The sequence below is a fragment of the Perissodus microlepis genome, chromosome 7, assembly GCF_051167445.1.
Source record: "Perissodus microlepis isolate ML-2025 ecotype Zambia chromosome 7, ASM5116744v1, whole genome shotgun sequence".
NCBI classification, from domain to species: Eukaryota; Metazoa; Chordata; class Actinopteri; order Cichliformes; family Cichlidae; genus Perissodus; species Perissodus microlepis.
In genome coordinates this window covers 64,276,740-64,300,584 of record NC_140467.1, presented here as the reverse complement: position 1 = coordinate 64,300,584, position 23,845 = coordinate 64,276,740, and the positions used below count along the sequence as shown (strand labels likewise).

General features: G+C 49.6%; 1 protein-coding gene across 1 annotated transcript; it reads right to left on the bottom strand.

The window, feature by feature from the left end:
* Positions 1-2,247: 2,247 nt before the first annotated feature.
* dgkzb (diacylglycerol kinase, zeta b) lies at positions 2,248-23,840 on the bottom strand. The gene is made up of 33 exons (XM_084936662.1): positions 20,690-23,840; positions 19,662-19,770; positions 18,982-19,077; positions 17,968-18,045; positions 17,834-17,890; positions 17,691-17,759; positions 17,205-17,276; positions 16,950-17,066; positions 16,808-16,882; positions 16,568-16,669; positions 16,316-16,398; positions 15,458-15,518; positions 15,263-15,376; positions 14,404-14,544; positions 14,242-14,320; positions 12,308-12,363; positions 12,161-12,223; positions 11,705-11,778; positions 11,462-11,573; positions 11,123-11,322; positions 10,756-10,856; positions 10,389-10,480; positions 8,696-8,765; positions 8,582-8,622; positions 8,167-8,357; positions 7,837-7,923; positions 7,009-7,077; positions 6,244-6,278; positions 6,020-6,063; positions 5,795-5,915; positions 5,059-5,095; positions 4,872-4,971; positions 2,248-3,194 (listed from the first exon to the last, which is right to left on the bottom strand). Exons 1-33 carry the CDS (start codon positions 21,775-21,777, stop codon positions 3,078-3,080), a joined length of 3,951 nt encoding a protein of 1,316 aa, XP_084792788.1. The 5' UTR covers positions 21,778-23,840; the 3' UTR covers positions 2,248-3,077.
* Between the last annotated feature and the right edge of the window lie 5 nt (positions 23,841-23,845).

Below are 23,845 nucleotides of genomic sequence, written 5' to 3'. Positions count from 1 at the left end.
CATAGTTCTGTTCTGAATAACCCATAATGTTTTAATTTAGGGGGGCATGTAAATAATTTGCATTTACTGAATATGTACTTACTAATTACCACTGTTCAAAAGTTGAATAAAGAAACAAAGAAATGTTTGCCTCTTTTTAATTAAAAGCACTTTGTAGAACATCACATCAGTTACAATGTAGAATCAATGTCATGTATAGTTTACAAATGACAAAATGTTTACATAAAATAATGACAGCATTTAAATAACATCACCCACTGCTAGCATTCTGTAATTTACTGTCTCTTTTGAAAACTTATCACTACATAAACAGCACAAGACTTAAGAGTATTTAAGAAGAGCATTTTCCCCTGGTTTTACTAACACACTGGGGCACATGTTCACCAAAACGCAGCAAACCTTTGCCATCTTATCCAGGAGGATCACCTTTTTAACCACACATGGAAGAAGTAATCTGATTGGCATGGTGGTGTGTAGCATGTAGTTTGAAGCAGGGATTTCGTAGTGCCCCATGTGTAGTGTTGGAACCCAGTCAGGATTTGTTTCATTCATTTCATTGGCTGGTTTGCTGCAATAATGCCAAATAATTAGCAACTCTATAAATAGAAGGTAGTTCTGCATGTTTGTTCTAAGTTTGTGCTATGATCTCAGAGCGCATTGAAAATAAAATTAACAGGCTATAAAGAATAATATGAACTTATTTAGAACTTACCTGAATGAAAATACTGGAGCACCAACAGATATCTGTGGCTGGTAGAGAACTGAATATCAGCTCGTCTCGCAGCTGCTATCCAGGCTAGACGCCTTCTTTTGGTAACATCCAACACATAAGCTCCCTCGTGATGCTTCCAGGTGAGGAAACAATGAAAAGAGAGCCTGTTTTCAAGCTTATTCCTTTGCCGGTAGTGCAATCTAACATTACAACCGACCACACAGCAAGCATTTGTTTGGCCTGCTAATATGGCGCCTCGACCAAAAATCCTGGCTACGCCCCATCCCGTAAGATCACGCTCCAGAGTCCTATTAACGTACGGATCTAGAAAGAAGACGCTGCATTTTTAACTCTGAGGGAGATGGAGAATGAGCCTATTTCCAAAAAAGTGGAGTGTGTTCCTTTAAGTACTAAATTGTATATATTGTCAAAAACTAAAGTGTACATAGCAGTTGTTGTATCTTGTTTACTGTATCACTGACAGATAATTTCAAAGTCAATGAACGCTACATTATAGTGAGATATTGTGTAATGTGAAATACTGTAAGCAAATGAATAAACAACCTAATTCGTGATAGACCTTTGACTCTGTTTTGTTTGAATCCAACTGTTTTTTGCAGATGTGCATAAAACATGTTACTTTTAGTATTATTATCATTATCATCATTATTGCACTAAATATATTTTAAATAAAGGATACGTTGATATTCATTCTACTGTAAGGTTGGAAATGTATTTTCTTCACCCTAAAATATGTTTTGAAATGTATTTTGGTTTGAAAGAAATATATTTTCAATTTCAAAAATATATTTTTTTGGAGCATCACAAATACAAAATATATTTACCATATATTTGAAATATATTTTAGCCAGGAAAAATGTATTTTTTTACCGTATGGGTTAACAGCCCAGCTTTTGTCATGTTTCCTGTTCCTGGTGCCGGGAGCAGGTCGACGTTTCCTGTTCCTGGTGCCGGGAGCAGGTCGACGTTTCCTGTTCCTGGTGCCGGGAGCAGGTCGATGTCTCCGGCTGTGCTGACAAAGTCTGGATCTGCTGAACGTCTCAGTTTTCAACTTTCAGTTTGTTGTGTTGCATTTTTTTCTTTGTCATGTTGGTTTTTCTCTTTCTTATGTTTTATTTTTTTCAAATGGCTTTTTAAAAGTTGTGTCTTTGTTCTGTATTTTCAAAATATTATCGTGTTTTTAATAAACTTCACATGATCAGTGAGACCTGCAGTGACTTCAGGCCATCCCAGGTTTTGGGGACAGGTGAGTGCGCTCTGGTTCTTGCAGGCTCAGGTAAGCTGACACAGGTGGTGTTTTCTTCAGTGACGGGACAGCCTGACACCTGAGGAGGAGGCGGGGTTAAAAACCACAGGTGAGTGCTGACAGGAAACAGACGCCCACTGGATGCAGCACAAAGCGTGAGATTGTGTTTTTGTTGTTGTTACTCGAGACTTCTGGTCTTCTTAGTGACGAAGTAACATAAACATGAACAAACCAATGATTATTTATGGGAATAAATGGGCGTGGAAAGTGTTGCTGACATGCTTTATTGCAGGTCACTCAGAAATGATCAAACCAAACAGTTATTAGTTGAATATCATACAGCATCACGTCATCCTGCCTGCTATCTAAAGGTGATTATTAATCATACGGCGTGACTGCTTTGGCAGAGCTTCAGCTTAACGTTTCCAACACTGACCAGTCTACCGGGCGTCTCAGCTATTTACACACATCACAGGAAGCATCGCGCTTTACAGTCAGGTGACACGCCGACAAGTTACAAAAAATACGCTCGTATGTGACTAAAATCTCTAAAGTTCAGTTTGATCACAAACAAAATCTGTTACATCTCTACAAAGACTTCATAAATAAGCTGAGTGAGCCTAAGTTAAATATCCAAACACTTATTTCTGTCCAGTAAACAAATACATCCAAAAGGTCACTAGAAGCTTAAAGAAGACACGTTTGCAGCTTTTCTGTGATGCGGCGAAAGCGTTCAGCTGCAGATGGATGAAAGCCGCCACTGTTCGCCGTCGCACGTCTTCACGCGGAGGTCAGAGCGCTAATGTTCAGTCGATAAAGACGTATTCAAAATGCAGTTTGAGCCAGATCTGAGAGTCTTTGTGGCCTGAAGAGGAAACTAGTTTGACTTTGTTTTAGTGTCCAGGCGCGTTTACGCTGTTACGTTGGGTAGTTTGGAGGATTTTCAGGCGTTTGGACAAAAACACAACAATAACTCGTCCTGCCCCCGCACAGCAGACAAGAAGCACGACGCCGCCGTCTACGCCGAGACCCGGCGTCTCTCTGCAGAGGACGCAGATAAATACGAAGGAGGGCGGGAGGAGCGAGGTGTTCGGGAGGTCACACGGTCGTCTCCTGGTCCTCTCGCTGGATCATCTGGTAATGCTGGCAGCTCTTCAGATAATCAGCCAGCTCCAGGTCGTTGGCGTTGGCGGCGCGCTGTCTGGGAGTCTCCCCCTGAAAGAGACGAGCAGAGCTTTAAGAAAGCCGACGGGCTGGTGAGAACCGCCGAGGCTCCACCGTCAGCTCCGTTACCTCCACGGTCACCTTTCAATAACCTGCAAATAAAACCCTCAAATTTCACTCATCAAACTCTCAGTGTGACCTCACAGCGGACATCAGTGGTCACATGATGCGATTCAGCCGAGCAGACTACAGCCGCCTGGGTCACCGTCCACCTGTCGGTCAAAGAGGCCACGCCCCTAATCCAGGTGAGTGATGAAAACGGGCGTAATGCAGGAGGAAATGATCTCTGGAGCACAAACAGTTTGTGTATCGGGCTGCAAACACGCTGCCTCTGCTGGACGTCAGAGGAACTGCAGAGCAGAAGGAGCGAAGGCTCCGAGCTGCTCGGTGCATCTCGGCTTCACACCAACACTAGACACTAAATAACACATGAACTCTTTTCCTCCTCTGGAGAGGAGAAGACAAAGAGAAACTCAGATTATGGGCTGCTTCCTGTTACCACTGGCTTCACCATGGCGACGGTGAGCCGTGGCCTTTTGTATGCGCCGGAGCGAGGCCGGGGGATCCCGCGGCGCTTCGTTTCTCAGTGACACACAACATTAATCACTTTATAGAAGTGGGTCAAATACTGCTGGAGATCCATTTAGAGCGCGGTGGCTGTGCTCCGGCTGGTGGCCGTCACTGCGCCTGAGAACGACACGCAAACGGCTTCGTGCAGCGGGAAGCTCGACCGATCACACCAACTCACATTCTTTGTGTCCACGAGCACAAAACGGAGCGCACGGAGGAACCAACCAGCGCAGAGCAGCAGCTGGGACGCCACATCGTGATTTACAGACGCGTGCGCTGCTTCATGTTGATTCGTCTCTTATTAAGTTCCTGCTCCGCTCTGGCACAGCTGATGTTCAGCTTCACACACTGGGCCTCATTCACAAGCAGAACAGAGACCTGAGCTCTAAACCACACGCACACACCGTGCACGGATGGCGAAGGCCCGGCTGTCATCTCTAAGCTCAGGGCGCCGCTGCAAACATAATGCAGCTTCACCCTGAGCCGCGCTGTTGTTCACTCAGCCAGCAGGAGGCGCTGCGCCGGCCTGTTGTATTTTTATGTTCGTACCTGCGTCACCAGATAACCTTCTGGTTTTGTACGGATGTAAAGTACATTTTTAAAAGCTTTGTTGTTTTTCCCGTTACACTCTGGCAACGGAGCGTCTTCAAAAGCTTCGATTGTCCAGATTGTCAGAGTTCCACTCGCTCCTCACCGCCCTCCAGCAGGGTTTATAACGGATGCTGCTGTGGGGTCTGAGTGGGTGAAACACCTGCAGTGGGACTTTAAGTGTACGTCTGGTGTAAAAGAGAATTCCTTCATGCTTCCAGTGTCTGAAAGGAACGTCACACTCACAACACACGCTGACCTGCTATTAACTAGAGCAGGCGAGGAGGGCAGGAAACCAGATCACACATTTTTCAAAATAAAACCGGCTATTGCAGTTAATACAACAGCTTCTTGACATTTTTTGTGTTTCTTTTCATCGCTGTGTGACTGATTTCAATTGAAAGCCTGCGTGAGCTACGAGTTCCCAGAATCCTTTGCGGTTTTGCCCCTGAATGACGTCACATTTTCAATCTCCATGGAAGCATGGACACGAAGTATCTCCTGCTTTACCTGTAGGTCCGTCTTCATGAGCGACGCTCCGGCCTCCACCAGGTATTTACAGATGCTCCTCTGACAGGAAGTGGCGGCTTTATGGAGCGCCGTCTCCCCTCTGAAAGAAACAAGAACGAAAACGCACATGAAGGCGCCGAGCCTCGTTCAGCAGGAGAGGAATCGAATGGAGGAGAAGCTGACTCACGTCTCTTTCTCGGTGACATCCAGGTGGGACGTGGGCACTGAAAGCAGCGAGACAAACAGAGTCATCATCACAGACTAACATCAGAGCGCTTTAATGTGGCGGCGACAGCATGTGATGCTACGAGGAGCAGCTCGAGTTTGTGACTGGACAGAGTCGGAGTGGATCGACTCCTCGTTCCCTGTTTCCACGTTCGTACGACCTGATTTGACCCCACAAAGAAGCTACACCTGTGTGCACGATCACCTGCTGCTGGGGACGAAGAGGAGCAGCTCAGGGCTCACATACGAGAGCTACAGGAATGGGCAGGACGTGAGAGTGAGGCGTCTCAGGGTGACGAGCTCGGAGATGAGAAGGTCCAACTACACAAGTTTAGATTCTTAGTTCAGTAACTGAAACTTTCTAGTTCGTACTTTGCTACTAGTTTCTGATGAGAACCTCCAGAAACGCCCTGAAACGCGAGCGTTTCTTTAGATCAAGGACCAGGTATGGCAGCTTCGGTGGGGAGCGCTCTCTCCTGACCGTTATCTAAGGAGTCGAAGAACTCCTCCACTCGGAGTGAAGGTCCCGAGGACGAGCTGAGTGTAATAAAGGAGGAGCAGCGTGGCGTGAGGCTGGCGGCTCGGTCGCAGAGTGGAAATACCACACCAGCCTCAGCCGTCTTTGCACACTCAGTCATCAGAATCACGTTTCTTAACATTTAGCCTTTATAATACAAACCGCTCCACGATTCGCTCACCGCTGTCGATGAGGTACTTGACGATGTCTTTGCAGCCGGCCTCCACGGCGTGATGCAGCAGCGTGCAGCCGTCTCCGTCTTGCAGCAGGAGGTCCGCCCCTTGTTGGTGGAGCTCTCGGAGCTTCACAACAAATACAGCGATTTGTTCCAAAGTGCACATGCTCAGTAAACCGCTTTCCTCAATCGGAAATCAATACTCGTAACGATCAATACGTCCACACTCACCCGGTCCAGGTTTTCCTTCTTGATGCAGCTGATCAGCTCTGCATCTGAAGAGCAGGAAACAGACACAAGGTCTCAAACAGCCTGTTACACTTGTTTTCACTTTAAATTCATGCAGCAGAGTCCAGAACACAGCCTGTCAGCTCCCTCTGCTGGACAAACGCTGGAACTGACGCTGAAGACTCACAGTGTTCAACAGCAGAACTGAGGAGGAGGAGGGTTTTTACCTTTTTCAGGGTCGTGTGAGGTAGCAGCAGGAGGTCTGTCAGTGAGAGAAGACACAGATAGGAGGTCATCAGATTGTCATGTGACAGAGGGAGGAGCTTAAGTCTGAGGTGCAGAGGGTGATCGGGACAATCGGGGGCTCGTGAGCTTCTCCCTTTGAAAGCCGCCCGCCTCGTGAACAGTTTCTTCTCGCACCGAGACATCATGAGGGGTGTCACGCCTGCACGTCTGTGCGTGTCCTCCCGGGATCAAACCGCTGCACACGCACAGCTAATCTGTCACTCTGTGTCAGCCAGGTCTGAGTCTGTGCAGCGGGGACGCTCTCGTTATGGTCTCGCATTAGAGCGAGCGTTCTGAGCACCTGCGGCGTCTTGCAGTTAAACTGCGTGTTTTTATTCTGCAGAGCCACAGCCAATCAAAGAGCTGCACAAACAGACGCCAAAGCACCTCAGGCCACAGACTGTATAATAAAGATGGACATGGCTTCTGATATTCTGTTGAATGTCCAGGAGGGGGCGCTGACATCACTCATTATGTAAATTATGGCTCTCATTAGCGTTAAAGAGGAGGAGGACCTGGGCTGTTCTTATTGGCTAACAACCTGACATCACCATGACATCACAAACCAGGCACAAAAAAAGCTGTGAAGCTGAAATGTTGGCAGGTGTGTGTGTGTGTGTGTGTGTGTGTGTGTGTGTGTGTGTGTGTGTGTGTGGATGATGAGGAGCTTCAGAGAAACAGCAGACAGGAAGCAGGTGGAGTCGTACCTAATGACGGGTCTGAAATCAGCCGCGGCCGTGTTGGAGCGATGCACATTGATAATCTTTGCTCCTCGCCTTTAGATCACAGACAACATGGACAGGTGACAGGTGAGTCAGCGGCAGCACATGGAAAACAAACAGCACCGGCATGTGGACACGAGGGCGCGTTCACACGCCGGTCACATGGCACATCTGGACTGGTGTTGGGTTTAATACAGGAACTTTGTACGTCTTAACAAAGCATCAACCTCAACGAAGGAGTGAAGGAAACACGAAGCTTCTTTCAGCCAGTCTGACGAGAACGATGTGGACACACGAGTCTACCACAAACTGCAGCATCAAAGCCTTCATGGGGATAAAATGTTCAAAGTGTCAATTTGATGTATTAATGTTAGTAGACTCTTAATAAAAGATGGACGTAGGTCTGAGGGACACTGCAGGCTCAAGCCCCGCCCTGAACCCTCCCCTGCTCCTATTCGGCTCTGACGGGACCAAAATCACTGAGTCAAAGATCAGCGATCATTATCTCACAGACCAGAGGAGTCGCCCCCTCCTGGACATCACTTAGACTGCAGGCGACGTCCATCGTTTATATACAGTCTGTTATTAATGCAGGCGTGGGATCACTGTGCCGTGAAAAAAAGCAGACAGCGCAGTGGTCGAGCCAGCAGGGGGCGCTCTCATGGAACGAAGTATTCATATTTAAACTGCTCATTCCTGTTATTTGTGTTTACAGATATCAAACAGATTTCACTGAGCGGACCCGAGTATCAGCTGACTCTACAGGATCTGAACCCTTCCTCCAGCAGCAGGTGTGCGAGTGCGTGTTGCTACCTGCAGAGGGCGGTCTTAGAGGAGCTCTGAGTCAAAGCATCGACCACGGAGCTGTCGCTGGAGATCCTCTTCCTCTGATCTCGGGATCTGAAACAAACACAGCGCTGTTTTTATTCCTGCCCCGCATGATTGATTTCTGATCGTGATTCGAGTGGCGGCGGCGTCCCAGCGGGGAGCAGAGGGATGAGCAGCTCCATGGAAACGGCACATCAAACACCAGGAGCTTATTTCAGGGCGAAAAGCTGCAGTTCCTCTGACATCCAGCAGAGGCAGCAGCGAGTTAAGGTAAACACAAACTGTTCGGTCCCCGTAGATCACATCTTCTCTCACCTGTGTGACGAGGTAGGGGAGGTGGGGGAGGGCGGCGAGCAGGGGAAGGCGAACTGCTGGTCTTGGTGCTCCTCCGAGTCCACCAGGTCGGGCATGCTGGGGGAGGTGCCCACCGTCTCTTTGGAGACCAGCTCCGGGTCCAGGATGTAGAGCTCCTCCTGAGAGATCTCGGTGACGTAGTTCAGGTGCTCCTGAAACAAATGACACATCAGGACACATCTGGCTGCAGGTCATCCATCATCACTGCCAGAAGAACGAAAGCTGCACCAATCAGCAGGTACAGTCTACTAATCTGAAGGCCGGCGGTTCGATTCCCGTCTGCATCCATCATCCGTGGACGCACTCAGACATAGAAAAGCATGGATGTGCGACTCCACCTCGCCACAGTAAAGGTGCTTCTCTGCTGCGTTCCTACCTGAGCCCGGTCGATCCTGTAGAAACGATCCGCCGTCGTGCCTGAAAGACAAAGAGAGCGCGTTTGGGCAGGTCGGGGTCTGTGCGCGAACGGAGGAGGTCGGCTCGGACTTACAGTCGAGGAAGCACCACTTCATGGAGAGCTTGTGTGAGGACAGACTCTCGCCTTTCATCGCCTCGCCGTCCTGGAGGAGCAGAAAGAGAAGCGTGAAAGGTTTTGTTGCTTTTATTTTCTCATCTTGCATTTCTTTGCCTTTCTCTGTTAGAGTTCTGATTCTTTCACTTCGTCTTGGCTGCTGCGCTTCCTCTTGCTGAGCTTCAGCACCGTGCACTTGACCTTCTTCAGACTGATCTTGAAAGTCTGCACTGTCACTAAACTGAACTGTAGGCTCGCTTGGTTCTGACATTTTACAGCACTTCTTAATCAACCCACTTAGAAATAAGAAATGTAGATGGTTAACCAAGCCTCAATGTTTAACACTTACTCATATGTAAATGGCACAAAAATAACACAGTTCAAATGGAAGTGTTATCTTACAAAAATACACCTGATAATAAACTTCAAAACAGTTCAAGAATTTACATCCAAAACCTTCACTTATTGCTTCCCAAATGCACTTTTACCTTAAAATCTTCAAAAGTTTTAGCTTACACACCAAAACAAGATGTACTATACTCCACGGTAGTTATCAATCACAGTATTCTTCAGCAATGTTTGCAAAAGTCCCTTCTTAGGCCACTTAACTTAAACACCTTTCCTTAAAACACTGCCCTTTAATACTTGTGCATGTGTCATATCACCATATGCATATAGTACTTTCAGCTTATCTGCCCGTTCTTGTCAGCTCCGCTGCGCTGTAGACGTGTAGTAACAAGCCCGCTGATGCTTTGAAGTTGCCGCATCGTCAATTAGTGGCCGCTTGCGTCGACGAACAGTCCGAGTTTTCGCTATAATTCCCTCGAAGCACAGGAAGTGGTTTTCTGTCACTGGTTTATTTGAAGACTTCTCTCCAAAGCCACCGTGAAAACGTTACAACATTAACAAAATAAACTCAGCGTAAGACACAGCAGTAAAACACTGTACAACAAACACGATAAATAAATAATTAGCTCGTTGGCTGCATGCTGCGAAAAGGGAATTAGCCGCCGTTCTTCTGAGGTTTCCTTTAACCGTTTAACCGTGTGTAGTTAAAGTACACTTAACATGTCTTTCAATAAAAACCATCCCTTCTGCGCGCTTGCAGGTGTTTTTCTTCTTTCTACCCAAAGAGGAAACTAGCGCAACTTGTAAGCGAACTCGACTTTCAAAATAAAAGCACCAAACCGTTGACTACAAAAAACAAAGAAAGTAATGTACAGCTTAAACAATTTACAGTCAGTGACAGAAAACCACTTGCGTCTGCCTGTGCTTCGAGGGAATTATAGTGTCTGATGTGTCACGCCGTGACAAGTTTCACCCTCTCAGAGCAGCCCGACGGGTCGCTCGCACCACAGGAAGTACGATGGAGGAAGAATCTGCAGTTTTTTTGCTTTTGGCAAACAGCTGCACGTAGAGGTCGACTAAACCCCCCCAGCCTCTGGATGGTGAGGTGATTTCACAGGTGACAGGTAACCTGTCCCAACGATCGCAGTCAGAGCGCTAAAGGTCGTCTCATTTTTAAATTGCCAACACGTCACAATTAAGTCCGTCGGCTCACGTCAGCTGTTATATTCTCATATAAAAGCTGCCAGGTATCTGTGTCATTCTGCAGTCTTTTAAATATGAATCAGTAGGTTAATGATTACTCCTCCTGCCCACAACGCTGTACCTGCTCCAGGTTGTCCTGCAGACGGTCGATGTGCAGGCGGCAGGTCTCCAGATCGCTGTCTCCGGGGACGGTGATGACTCCCAGCGGCAAAGCTCCAGGAAACATAAAGGTCAAAGTGAGAAACGTGCAGCATGTGCTTGGTTTCTGCTTTGAAATAACAACAAATGACTCATGATAGTGGAAACAGTCTGTCTCTTTCACTGAGGCACTTTAAAGACCATCAACAGTAACTGGTTTGAGGACTGAACCAGCAGGTTCCCAGTCCGATGAAACCAATGTGCCCCAAACACACAGTAAACACAGTTAAACATGCATTTGACTGAAAGCACTGCTGCTACTTTGCAGATAACCAGTCCTTCACACTTACACGCCTCCTTCAGCTGATCTTTGTCATAATGCAGGGCCTCGTACGCCGCCATGCTGATCCGGTTCACCCTGATCTGGAGCTTCTCTGGAACGGGCTGCTGACTGCACACAAACACGCCATCATTCAGTCACCGAACACGAACTTAGATCATCTGATTCATTTAAGCCGCTTGCATCATCTGCATACGCGTGATGGTATTTATCTACAGCGTAAATAGAAGTGGGCTGAAGCGAGCCCTGTGGACTCCATCGCTAATAGCAGCTATGACAGTCTGCTCAGTACTTCCTGTTACTGCGACTGCCAATGAGAGCAAAGGAATCTACTGAGCGACCAATGAAAGGTCGGTCAGTGCGCACACCAGACGTACTCATTGAGATGGGGCATGGAGATCCTCCTCTTGGCCTTCTGGACCATGTTGGCCTGGTTCCGCAGACTGATGTGAATGACGGACGGTGCCAGCTTGCAGGGCTCGCCGTCCACCTGCATGGGGATGGACTTAAAGGTGGTGAGGGTCACTTCCTTACACTGGTGGAGGCGTTCGCCATGACCGCCCACCTGGAGGGTGGCCTGCAGACAAACGAGCAAAGATTTAACTGGACCAAACGAGCGTTTATATCAGTAAACGTATGTCTGTGATGGGGCACGGTGTGGTCTGATGTGGTGTTTGTAGGCTACGCCGTCTGCGGCTGCACGGCTGCACGCTCACCAGAGACGTCATGGTGAAGCCGATGACCTCGATACAGCCGTCGTCATGCCGCTGAGGCTCAAAGTCCTGATGTTCGCTGGGGTTCCCCCACGGCGTGGTGCCAGCGCAGTACCTGCAGCAGGTAGACAAACCAAGCGCGCACTCGTACTTTAACACAGCATTTCCAGTTTATCTACTTGCTGGATTCCACCGAGGGAGACGGTGTGCATGTGGAAGATGTTTGTTACCAGGCTGAAGACGTACCTGGGGATGTTGAGGAAGAGCAGACACTGCAGCTTCAGGTCCTGGACTTTGGCTGTGAGGTCCGTCCCGTCACACTGAGGAGGAAGGAAACGAGGATTTATAAAGGAGCGCGCTGCTCCACGTGCTTCCTGCCACAGCCGTGAGCTGCAGAGGCTTGAGAAACTCTCTCGTTCAAATGTCGTCACGTGTCGCTCCAAAAACCCCAGAAACTCAAGATTCAAACGCCACATCCCAGCGGGTGATGTTAGTGCGGCTACAGCCATCTTTATCCACAGTCCAGGCATAAAGCCAATCAGCTAAGAACAAAGTAAAACTTTCACACGTCATTGCTGGGTCATGCTGCGGTGCATCACAGGCACTGACTGGTTGTCATCGGGCCGATCGTGCCGTAACGAGCTCCCTCACCTGTAACGACGCTCAGTCACACGTGTGTTTAAGCTTTTGAGCCCGACTCACCACCACTCTGATGTGCTTGGCGAGGTCTTTGGAGCTCCCGCTCAGAAAGTCTGAGAAGGCTGTCTGAAACACACACGCACGCACACACATTAGAAACATGTTTACGTGTGAACGACCAGCACAGCAGCCGCACGAGGACACACTCACCCCTGCGTAGAACATCTTATTCCTGAAGCGGCTGTTAAACTTCTCGGGGTTCGCCTCTGAAAAGATCAAAGCAACAGTTTGAAACAGACCCCACAGCACCGAACACCCCCCCCCCAAACCACACAGCTGGACTCATTTCACAGGATTTGATTCTGGTCAGATTTTAATGATCACATGAGACATAAACAGCTGTTATCGGATGTTTTATGGTCCTGGAAGAAGATTAAAGGTGCAGGAAAAATACTGCTCATTGCAACATAATGCTAATGAGTCCAGATGTTCTGAGTAGGCCTGGAAACTAGTGAAAGGCTTTTATTGTGTAGAGACACAGATACCAGCTCACAGGTGTGAAACTGGCTCCGTGCACCGCTGTTCTCTAGCCTGTAGGGGGAGTGAGCGTCACCCAGAGTACAGAGCCACCTGACAGGCTGCTGACTTCCTGTGAAGAAACAGGAAGTTCCATTTCTAACCAGTGAAAGTACAGCAATGGTAAAGACAGCGCTGTAACTCAGCTCGGGTACAAAGCTGATAAACAACACGAGAGGTCAAAGGTTACAGGAGGTTTTAAATCCAACATTCCCGTCTGTTGGAGGAGTGGGATTTTACTCCCAGCTGAGTCACTCTGATCAGAGGAGGATTCGAGCTGCCACACCTGAATGCCACACCTGTGGACCTGCCACACCTGTGGACCTGCCACACCTGTGGCAGTTTCCTGTGTGTCACCGCCGGTTCGAAAGGCGATTAAACGGCCCATCGCAGAGCTGCGTACTCTCGAGAGCAGCGATCAGGTCAAACTCATTCTACACGCTGGGTCACAGGCTGACGGCGAGCGATCGGTGCTCGGAAGACTATCAGCCAATCAAAGATCAGTATGAGGGATCTTTGACGGCTGGTTGGTGAGATGTCGTTAACCAGTAACGTGCATGGGCGAAGCTGGTTTCACTTCCTCATTTGTCTTTGTGGTCATCTCGTTTCTATATTCCGAGTCTCAGACAGAAAGTCGTAAGACGTCCTCCGCGGTAACGCGTCTGTCTGCACAGACCTTTGAATTAAAGCTGGCAGTCTCTGCTTTGGGCCCTCAGTCAACACATGAGCCGTCCCGCTGTAAAAGCCGCCCACGAAGAAGAGCCTGCAGAGTACTCGAGTACAGAGCCAGCTCGTGTGCTGAACATCGATCCGAGCGATTCGATCGATTTCTGGTGCGTCACGGCTGACTTTATTGACCCCAGACCTTTGAGATGTCCAGCCTGACAGAGGGTAAAACCTTCGACCTCGTCGGCCCGGGTTCTTGTCCCGTCCTGCTTTCACACTTTGCGACAGTGGGGCAGAAGAAGGTCCTTTTAGCAGGAAGAGACACCCAGCAGGACCGGCTTCTTTACTGCTTTGGCATTTTAAGCCATTAACTTATTCCATCCATCCATCCATTCGCTTCCGCTTGTCCTTTTCAGGGTCACGGGGGGCGCTGGAGCCTATCCCAGCTGTCATAGGGCGAGAGGCGGGGTCCACCCTGGACAGGTCGCCAGTCTGTCGCAGGGCTCCATTAACTTATTATCTGTGTCATTTGAATGCCCCACAGAGGAGCGGAGGACGCCACAGCCACACTCGCTCTTCATAACTTGTTAACCTACAAACGTGGAGCGGCGTCATGTCTTATCTGCTGATTTCTCCTCTGTTTGAATCTTTTACATCAGTAATAATCCTGTTAGAGAGTCATGCTCCACAAGGGGGCGTCCTGTCCCCGTTTTTGTTTGTTCTTCAGCGTGTGGGAACAGGTTTGGTGCTAGAACCATTTTAAAGTACGGATGCAAACGGTGACACAGTCATCGTGCATCTTTTATTAAACCAGCCGTGGACACGCTGTCAGGGGGAGGGGACAGCTCAACTATACAAAGACATGATCGTGGATTTCAGGACGCGCCTGTGAGCGTACTGACCTCTGGATTCATGGAAGCCCAGCGTGACGTGAGCGTCGAAGCCCAGACTGAAGTAGTTGTTGAAGACGTCGATGGGGAGCTGAAAGGAAGCAGCAGAATGAAACGGACCGTCAGATCCTCCTCGGGTGGGCGTCGGCTCTCGCAGGTGGGCGTTAAACTCACCTTGTCTGTCTGGTGTTCGTCCCGGTCCTCGGGCCGCGCCTCTGGGTTTGCCTCCACGTTCAGGTTCCATCGGTCCAGCTGCACGATGTTGCCGTCCTCCACGTGCGAGAGGATCTTCGTTATCGGTTCGTCGGTGTAGCCCTGGGAGAAGAAGAGGAAGAGGACGAGTTACACAAGGAGCAACGCTGGTTCCTATTTTCACAGAAGAAGAAGAAGCGTTCAAACAATGATCCACACGTGACGATTTTCTTACACGAGTCCTCTGAGTGAACGTGCTTCAGCATTAAACTGCAGTGAAGCTTCTCCGCTTTTATGATTAAGCTGAATTTTTATGAACCTTCACAAAACAACCTGCAGTTCTTCTGACGCCCAGCAGAGGCAGCAGTGAGTCAGTCCCATGTTAAAAACTGTTGGTCCCCACAGCTAATTTCCATAACACCTGTACTCATACGTTCATCTTTAAATGATATTCAATTCAATTTTATTTATATTTCAACAAATCACAGGCTCCTTATATTGTAAGGTAAAGCACAGAGAACACCCCAATAATCAGACGACCCCCTGTGAGCAAGCGCTTTGGCCACAGTGGGAAAGAAAAACTCCCTTTCCTTCTAACAGGAAGAAACCTCCAGCAGGATCAGGGCAGCCGTGTGCCGGTTGGGGGTGACAGGATGGAGACAGGACGTATTTCAGGGGCCTGGAGGGGCTAAAGTGGCTTGCTTCAGACTGAGCAGCTACACTGAGGCCCGGTGTCATAAAAAGAAAGATTATTCTGACTGTGAACCATGCAAAGCTGCTCTGGAGCCCAAGAATGAGAACAAACTGGTAATGATCAGAACTGGTGGTGGAACTAACTTACTCCTCCCCAGTTCAGAGTCCTTGCCAGGTCGTTGCCAGTCCCCAATGGCAGGATGGCCACAGGAGGCTGAGGGCGGAGCTTCAGCTGATCCAAAACAGACAGGATCCACCCCACCTGCACACACACAGACACGCTGATGACAAACCATCATCTGTTGGTTAAATACTGGTGAGGGATAAAGTGTCTGTGACTCACGGTGCCGTCCCCCCCGCAGGCCAGGATCCGCAGGTTGGGCACTTTGGCGTACAGCTCCAGCCTGCAGGAAACACGACAGATTTTAAAATGTCAGTGCAGGACAGAGGAGGAAGCTGAGGGAGGAAGGTGGAGGCAGACTGCACAGATGAGAACAAAGAACAAAATCGTACGCTGAAGCGTTGTTAGAGTTTCTTTTCAGTTTAGAACTGAACAGATGGAGCGAGGCCAACAAATCTGCTGCTGTGCACATTTAAGGTCACTGAGGGAGTGCAGGGTGAAGCGGTGGTGACACGATTAGAGCGCGCTGTAGGTATCACCGGTGCTGCGCTGGATCATATCTATCTGACTCAGCCTCAGTCCACTTTATATTGTAGCTAAAGCCTCAACAGTAATGCAGAGAAAACCAGCAATCAGATGATTCCCGATGAACTGCAGCACTCGGCGACAGCGGGAAGGAAAAACTCCTTTTAACAGGAAGAAACCTCCAGCAGGCTCGGGGAGGGGCGGGGCCATCTGCTGCGACCAGCTGGGCGTGAGGGAGGGCGACAGGACAGAAGACCCGAGTGTTGGAATCACATGACAGGTTTTCATCAGTTAATCTTCATTCGATTTAGGCTCCGCCCTCCTATCCACTGAGCTACCTGTGCTCTCTGCGTGTCTCTTTTGGACCTTTTTCAGGTCGTCACGTCTCCCCAGAACATGATGCACCACCACTAAAGGTCAAAGGTTAGCACAGCAGCTGAGTTTACAATGCCAAACCGTTACGATGTCAAAGTTCATCCTCATTGCCCCACGATCTGCTTGGTCTAACTGAAGCGGTGAGGTCAGAGGTCACAGGATACGAGTGGGCAGTCTCACCCCTCTTTGGGCCCGCCCTTCGTCAGGTCGAACACCTGCCGCGGGTTCAGGTACCACATGAAGGACTGGATGATCTTTGCTCCCTGAGAGGAGAAGACAGAAACAGGTGTTTGATGAGAGGAAACGATCCAAAACACAGGAGTCACATGACCGCCCAGCGCCGCTCTGCGTCTGCCTTTTGGGCTTCGGGTTCGCTGTGCAGTGCATTCTGGTCATTTTCCTACTTCTGTGATGATTGGAGGATGACCGTACCTGGTTCCCACCGCTCTTTGGGTTCACAAACACCAGCAGAGGCTTCATGAGCTGAGAGGGGAGGGGCTTCACCAGGAAGGGCTTCCAGCGGCCATCTTGGACCTGAGAACCAAAAGAAAGGTTAACGCATGAGCCCCAACGCCGTGAACAGACGTGACCCTCGGAGCCCTCAGTCTGACCTCCAACAGCTCAAACCAATCAGCTGTCAGGATCAAAACAATGATGACGTCACTTCCTCACCTCTCCGCCCTTCTTGCTCGCCTTGTTAGACTTCAGTGACGTCCTCTTCTTCTTCTTACTGGACTTCAGCGACGACTGCAGACAGGACAGAGACATCAGTGTGTGTGTGTGTGCGCACGTGTGTGTTTGTGTGTGATTGTACCTGTGGCCTGCGGACCCTGATGATCCAGGTGGGCGGGACAATGACTGCGGCGTGAGCGCCCAGAGAGCAGCACTCCTCGATCTGCTGCAGCATGAAGCAGGTCACCTTGTTGTGATACTGAAACACAAACAGGAAGTCAGCTGAGAGCTTCATCCAGCACCTGCACGATCGCGGGGTCAGGCCGGGACGGTCGGTTTGGCTCGTTGGCCTTTCTCAGTGAACTTTGAACCTGAACAGATTAAAGCGAGCACTCACCGCCTGTTTGCACCACGAGCAGCTGATGGCGACGATCTCTTTGCTGTGGAAGGCAAACTTCTGCTGAAAGCCCTGTGGGTGAGACAGGACTCAGGTTAACCTGCATCTCGTCTTCAGCGTCTCCTTCCTGTGTGCCGTCTTCATCGCTCACGCTGCTTCGTTCTTATGAGCCATCATTTATTCCTTTCTTTGTTTTTGCCTCTGTTACCTCAAACACGAGTCGCACTCAGCTCCAAAGCTTCTGACCTCAGATTGAAATAAGAAGCTGTTTTTACAGGCAGCTCCTCTAAACCAGGGGTATTAAACATCAGGCCCGGGGGCCAGCATTGGCCCAGCAAAGACTCCAACCCGGTCAGCTGGACGGTTTTGGGGAACACCAACGTAATGAAGGCTCAAATAAACAGTTTTGTCATCGTCTTCTCTGCTCTCTGTTTGTTTTTCAACATAAACAACAAAAAAGCCGTTTGACGGCGAGCGGACGCTCACCTTCCCGCACTGTCGACACTTGCCCGCCTGGCGCCTCCGGTGGACCCAGTGGTGCCGGACGACGTTGGACTGAAAGACAACAGCTGGTTAACAGAACTCGTCTCTGCACAGCATTCAGGTTTAAAGAATCTGCTCTCACTGACCTCTCGCACGGCTCGACATCCGGGTTCCCTGAACGACGGCTTGCACCTGAAATTAATCTGAACACAGGAGACGTGAGGAGAGGAAACAGGAAACACCCGAGGGCGTAAATCCAAAGCGGCGCCTCGGCTTTTACCTTCTCCAGCTGCTCCAAGCACACGGTGTGCACTGAGATCTTACACCCGGCGCATTTCTTCCTCCCTTTGTCTGTTTGCTGCAGACAAACATCAGATTTACTCATCGTCATCATTTAAATCTGAAAGCTGTAATGAATGATTTACAGACGAATGAGCTGAACCCAGCACAGCCTGTTTGTGCTTTTAGTTCTTCACGGAGCTAAAAGAGAGAAAAACTGCAGGACAGCCTCACCTCATCATATCAATCATGAAACTGAAAAAACTCCCACAGACGTCGTGCTGAGCAGCTTCATGAGGGAATTAATCTGTTTCATTTTTCAGGATGTTTTCTAGAAAATGACAGTCAGAGGAAGAGAAGGTGCCAAATGTGGCAGTCCTGCAGCTTCCCTCAACATCATCCTCTCAACCCTTCAAACTCCAAATCAATTTTATTTACAGTGGCTTGCAAAGGTATGTGAAGCTGGTAGAGACAGACCCTAAAAGACTGGCAGTTGTAACTGCAGCAAAAGGTGGTTCTACAAAGTATTGACTCAGGGGGCTGAATAATTACGCACACCACACTTTGCAGTTATTTATTTGTAACAAATGTTTGGAATCATGTCTGATTTTCGTTCCACTTCTCACGTGTTCACCACTTTGTGTTGGTCTTTCACCTGGAATTCCAATAAAACTGATTCATGTTTGTGGCTGTAATGTGACAAAATGTGGGAAAGTTCAAGGGGGCCCAATACTTTTGCGAGCCACTGTATACAGCATCAAATCACAGATACAGTCGCCTCAATGCGCTTTATATTGTAAGGTAGACGCTACAAAACCCAAAAATCATCCCCTGTGAGCAACAGTGGCGACAGTGGGAAGGAAAAACTCCCTTTTAACAGGAAGAAACCTCCGACAGAGAGGGGCGGGTCCATCTGCTGCGAACGGTTGGGGTGAGAGAAGGAAGATGATTTGTTAAACACAAACTGGCGTCATCAGTGAGGAAAAGCGTTTTTCCTGGCGGTGGGCGGACTCACCAGAGACTTGGCGATGCAGTACTGCTCTCCAACATAGCAGAAGTCTCCGGAGACACTGGTCTCAAACCAGATGTGGTCGCCGTACTGGGCGTTATCCTGTGACAGAAACACAGCAGCTTCACAGGTGAAAACCAAACGCTTCAGCGCAGCAGGACAGATGTGCACAGCGACATGTTCCTCGTGGCGAGCTACGGTGGGGAAAACGGATCGATCCCTGCCGGATGTGCACGTCTGCTCACAGAGAAATGAACGCTGGGATTTTATTTAAAGGAAAAAGACAGAAAATCAACCTAAAGGTTAAACATCTACATATCCTGGCTCTCACAGATTCGCTGTGTGCACATGCATTACAATCAGCCAATCACAGATGCTCATCAGGTGCGTGCTGCACACCTGCACGAGGCTGGAATAAACTATGGGACAGTCAGCAGGAAGCTCGGGGAGGAGGTGAAGCTGCTGCTGCGATTATTCAGAAATGGAAGAAATATAAACCATGAGTCTCCTCGGTCTGTAGCTCCATGAGGCGAGGATGATAAAGATGGTGGATCACCCCAACGCTACACGGGAGGAGCTCGTTATTGACCTGATCGAACATTTATTGTGTCTGGACCAGAAGAAACGTGTTCGTCTGGAGGAACTGTTTAAATCTGCGCAGAGAGCGAGCTGATGAGGCGACTCACGCTCCAGTCGACGGTGCTGCTCGGCTCCTGCGGCGACTCGCTCGCACCGGACGTCGACACGTTGGCCGGAGTCCCGGCGTGCTGCGTGCCCGACTTCGAGATGGCTTTTCTGCAAAGACAAGAGACCAGGAGAGCTTTGAAGAAGTGGCTCTGCTTTCAGAAACAGTGTTCATAAAGTGTTCAGACACAGGAGAGCGCCCAGAGAGCAGCGATGCTGGAGGAGGAGCCACGCCTCCTCTGGGCTGTTCAAATGTTCATAAACACACGGCGGCTGCATCCATGTGAGTGACATCTGATCTGAACCCACTGTGAGACTTTCAGGGTAGATTATCTGTGCCTGCAGGGGTGAAGACCCACCGGCTAAATGAGGCCACGCCCACAGTTTGATCCTAAATGATACTTCCTGTTAGCTTAAAAAGCTTGTAAACTAACAGCGCAGGTTCCTGAGCTCTGATTGGACAACACTGAGCACAGTGTCTCTACTCTTCTAAGATGTTAGGCACACACACAGACACACACAGACACACACACACAGACACACACACAGACACACACACAGACACACACACACACAGACACACACACACACACAGACACACAGACACACACACACACAGACACACACACAGACAGACACACACACAGACAGACAGACAGACAGACAGACACACACACACACACACACACACAGACAGACAGACAGACACACACACACACACACACAGACACACACACACACACACACAGACAGACACACACACACACACACACACACACACACACACACACACACACACACTCCTGTACCTGTGCAGGAGTGTCAGCTGTTAGCAAAGAAAGCTGTGGTGCGCTCACAGCTTTCTTTGCTAACAGAGAAGTTTTACATTACAGCAGCTCAGTTTTTGTGTATTTTATTATTTGTTATTATTTTTTCTAAAATGTGTTACTGTGTATTTGATATTTATTGCGGTTATCCACGGCACCCGTCAGACAGGAAGCTTCTCGCTCTGCTGAGCCGGGTTACGTACAGCAGGAAGGCGCTCCAGCTCTCCAGGCAGGAGTCATGGCCCCGAGGCCCCAGCGGGCTCAGTGCGCCGGCGCCCCGGTAGAAGCCCGGGTGGTTGAGGTAGTACACCGAGGTCTTGCGGCTGGGCAACGGCGGGCCTCTCCCAGGCCAGGGGCTCCCAGCTTTGGAGATGGTGGAGATCCTTCTCCTCTTCCTTTGGCTGGAGGTGCGGCAGCAGCCGTAGGGGAAGGAGTCTACCGTAAACACCTGAGAGGAATTCCTCCGGAGGCAGCGCGGCGCCCGGATCAGCGGGCGGGACGGCGACGGCAGTGGGGGAGTCTTTTTCATCAACTCCAGTGTGGCAGTGGAGGACACGGACGGGCTAGAGGCTCGGGAGAAGTGGGGATCAGGGGAGCAGGTGTTCTCCTCCTCCTCAGCCAACTGCTCCGCCTCTGACAGCTGGCTGGTTTCTGATTGGCTGTCGTCAGTGGTGGAGAAACGGCTGCTGTTGTCGTCGCCATCTGAGAGGAGGCTGCTGGCTCGTGAAAATCTCCTCCTGTTGTTGACGCCGCTGATGACCTCCACCTGCTGTTCTTCAGCCAGCGGTCCCGCCCCCACACCCTCTTCCTCCTCGTCTTCCTCAGCCATCTGGATCAGGCTGGCGAGCAGCATGGACGGCCCCAGCAGGTGGGTGTCGATCGTACGCAGCTTCCCCACCTTTCTCCGGCAAACGGCAAACCTCGGGTTGAGGTTGGGCGTGGTAGTGCTTGAGCGCCTGCGAGCGTGCCCCGCCCACCTTCTGCCGGAGTCTGTCTTTGCCAGACGCCCCCCACCAGCACACAGCGACCCTGACGGCGGCTGGACGCTGGAGCGACGCCGCTGGGCTAGAGCGGAGGAAGGCATCCCGACTGTGGACCTTCGGCGGGCTTTGCTGGTGGGCACGGCAACGCTGGGCCTCCGCTGGCGGCAGGATTTGGACGCATCCTCCTGCAGAGCGGCATCCTTCCTCTTAAAGTGACGACGAAAAAAAGTGTCCATTATGGACACTGCAGTGAGGCCGACGTCTGAGAGGCTTCTTGGTAGCTGTTGGACGTAAAGAGCAGTTAGCATGAAGCGCAGAGCGGTCTGGACTACGAGAGGAGAGGTGCTGCTTTGCCTGCAGGGTCGTGCAAACGCTTCAGGAAGTGACGGAAAATAAAGACGAGTCGTTTTTTACCAAATAAAGTCAAAGTGGAGCTCAGACCCATCGGGCAGGAGGAGCCCCCATCGCTGTTAGGCAGCTTCATCTTCATCACATGCAGCATCCAGACCTCTGGGTGGTGAGGCCAACATCCGAGGGCGTGGCCACTCCAGCATCGTCTTCTCTGGGTGACTGCAGCGTGTCGTATTTCTCGGTCGGAGCTGTGGTTGTGTTTTCTGCATCTTGATCTGGAACATGATGAGCTGGCACCAGTCGATGCTTTCTGAGAACGAGCTCACGTTCAAACGTTGCGCGGCATCCTCAGGTAACGCGCGGCGAACCCCGATAACCCATCACAGGTCACAGGTCAGGCAGGTTATGTTTTAGCCGCATGACTTTTATATATTTGCTAATAAAGTTTTTCTGCTGAAAGCTTTTCGGCTTGGCGGCAGACATCTCTACCTCAGACCTGAGGCGGGTTGTCAGCGATGAGCGTTGCAGCGACTGAAATGTTTCCTACACAAACGACATTTCGTCTGATCTGTTGGAACGGCCTCGTTAACGAGCCAACAGGCTAAGTTTCACCCGATGAATCTTCTGTGATCATCTTCTTGGTTCCGATGTGTTATGATAACACCGGGTTGATGACGATCCTGACCGATTTTTCTTTCTCCTGTTCAAACATTGAGGACCGATGGACGGTTTCCTCCCACTTTCATCAGTGTTTTTGGTTGGGTGTTGCAGGAGCCGGGGATCGAACTCCGACCGACCTGAGTGTGGCTGTTTTGGGCTTCTGCTGCAGGACGAGTCTGAGGCCTCCTGCCAGTGTTCAGTGATTTAGAAGCCGCCACAGTGCCTGAAGCCTTTGCACAGACCGGCTGCTGGACCATCCGGCTATGAATGACATTCACACAAATATCCATCTGCACATGAAAACTCAGGCGCTGATTTTCTGGAAGCTTTCCAGTCTGCTGACCAATCACATGTGACCATGTAGACCAGAACATCTTCAGTTTGGGGTCCCACAGGGCTCATTTCTAGGGCCTCTGACTTTTTCATTGTATTTACAGCCTTTGGCAGCCGTCCTTGGCATGGAATAACCTTCCACTGTTATGCTGATTCAAGCAAAACAGAGGTGATTGTTTTTGGTCGTAGCGGACCTTGTAATCCCTCCTCTTTTGATTTGGGACCCCTGGCAGAGTATTTTAAACTTGTTGAAACTAACTTTGGTTTTAAGGTGGACTGATTTTAAATTGGACCTGCAAATTAGGGCTCTGTCATTTAAGGCGCTCAGCAAAGGTAAGACCTATTTTATCCAGACTGCATTTTGAAACAGTACTCCGTGCTTTTACTTCATCTCGTTTGGATTACTGTAATACTCTCTTGTCTGCTGCTGCACGACTGCACATAACTCCCATCCTGGCTTCACTCCACTGGCTGCCTGCATATCTTAGAGTTTGTTTTTAAAGGCTTAAATGGTCTTGCCCCCACCTTCATCCTTACTGCCCCCCCATGTTTCTCAGGTCAGCTGATGAGCTGCTAACCTGTCCCTGCACATCAGAGAGGTCCCTCCATTGTCCATTTATTAAAGCATGCATCTTCACTAGGGCTGCCACAAACGATTATTTTGATAGTCGACTAGTCACCGATTATTTTTGTGATTAGTCGACTAATCAGATCATCATCCATTGGACGTAAAACGTACAGCTTATTGCACCAGCAGCATCTGCTCTTATATCCTCCTGACTACCAGCAATGCAAATTTGTCCTCTGTAGAGCACCTTTCTAAACCTGAATATCTCCCATGCACTGCATACTATAGAATTGCCTCCTTTTGGTATCTACAGAGGACATTTAGGGCTTTCCAATGATACCAAATGTGAAGGGGTGGAGCTTTGGGAACTTTAGTTTTTTCATTAAGGAACATGGCGGCCATCGCTGCAAGCACATTTTATGGGAAGAAGAAAAGTAAGTGCATAAAACTTTTTATTGAGCAAT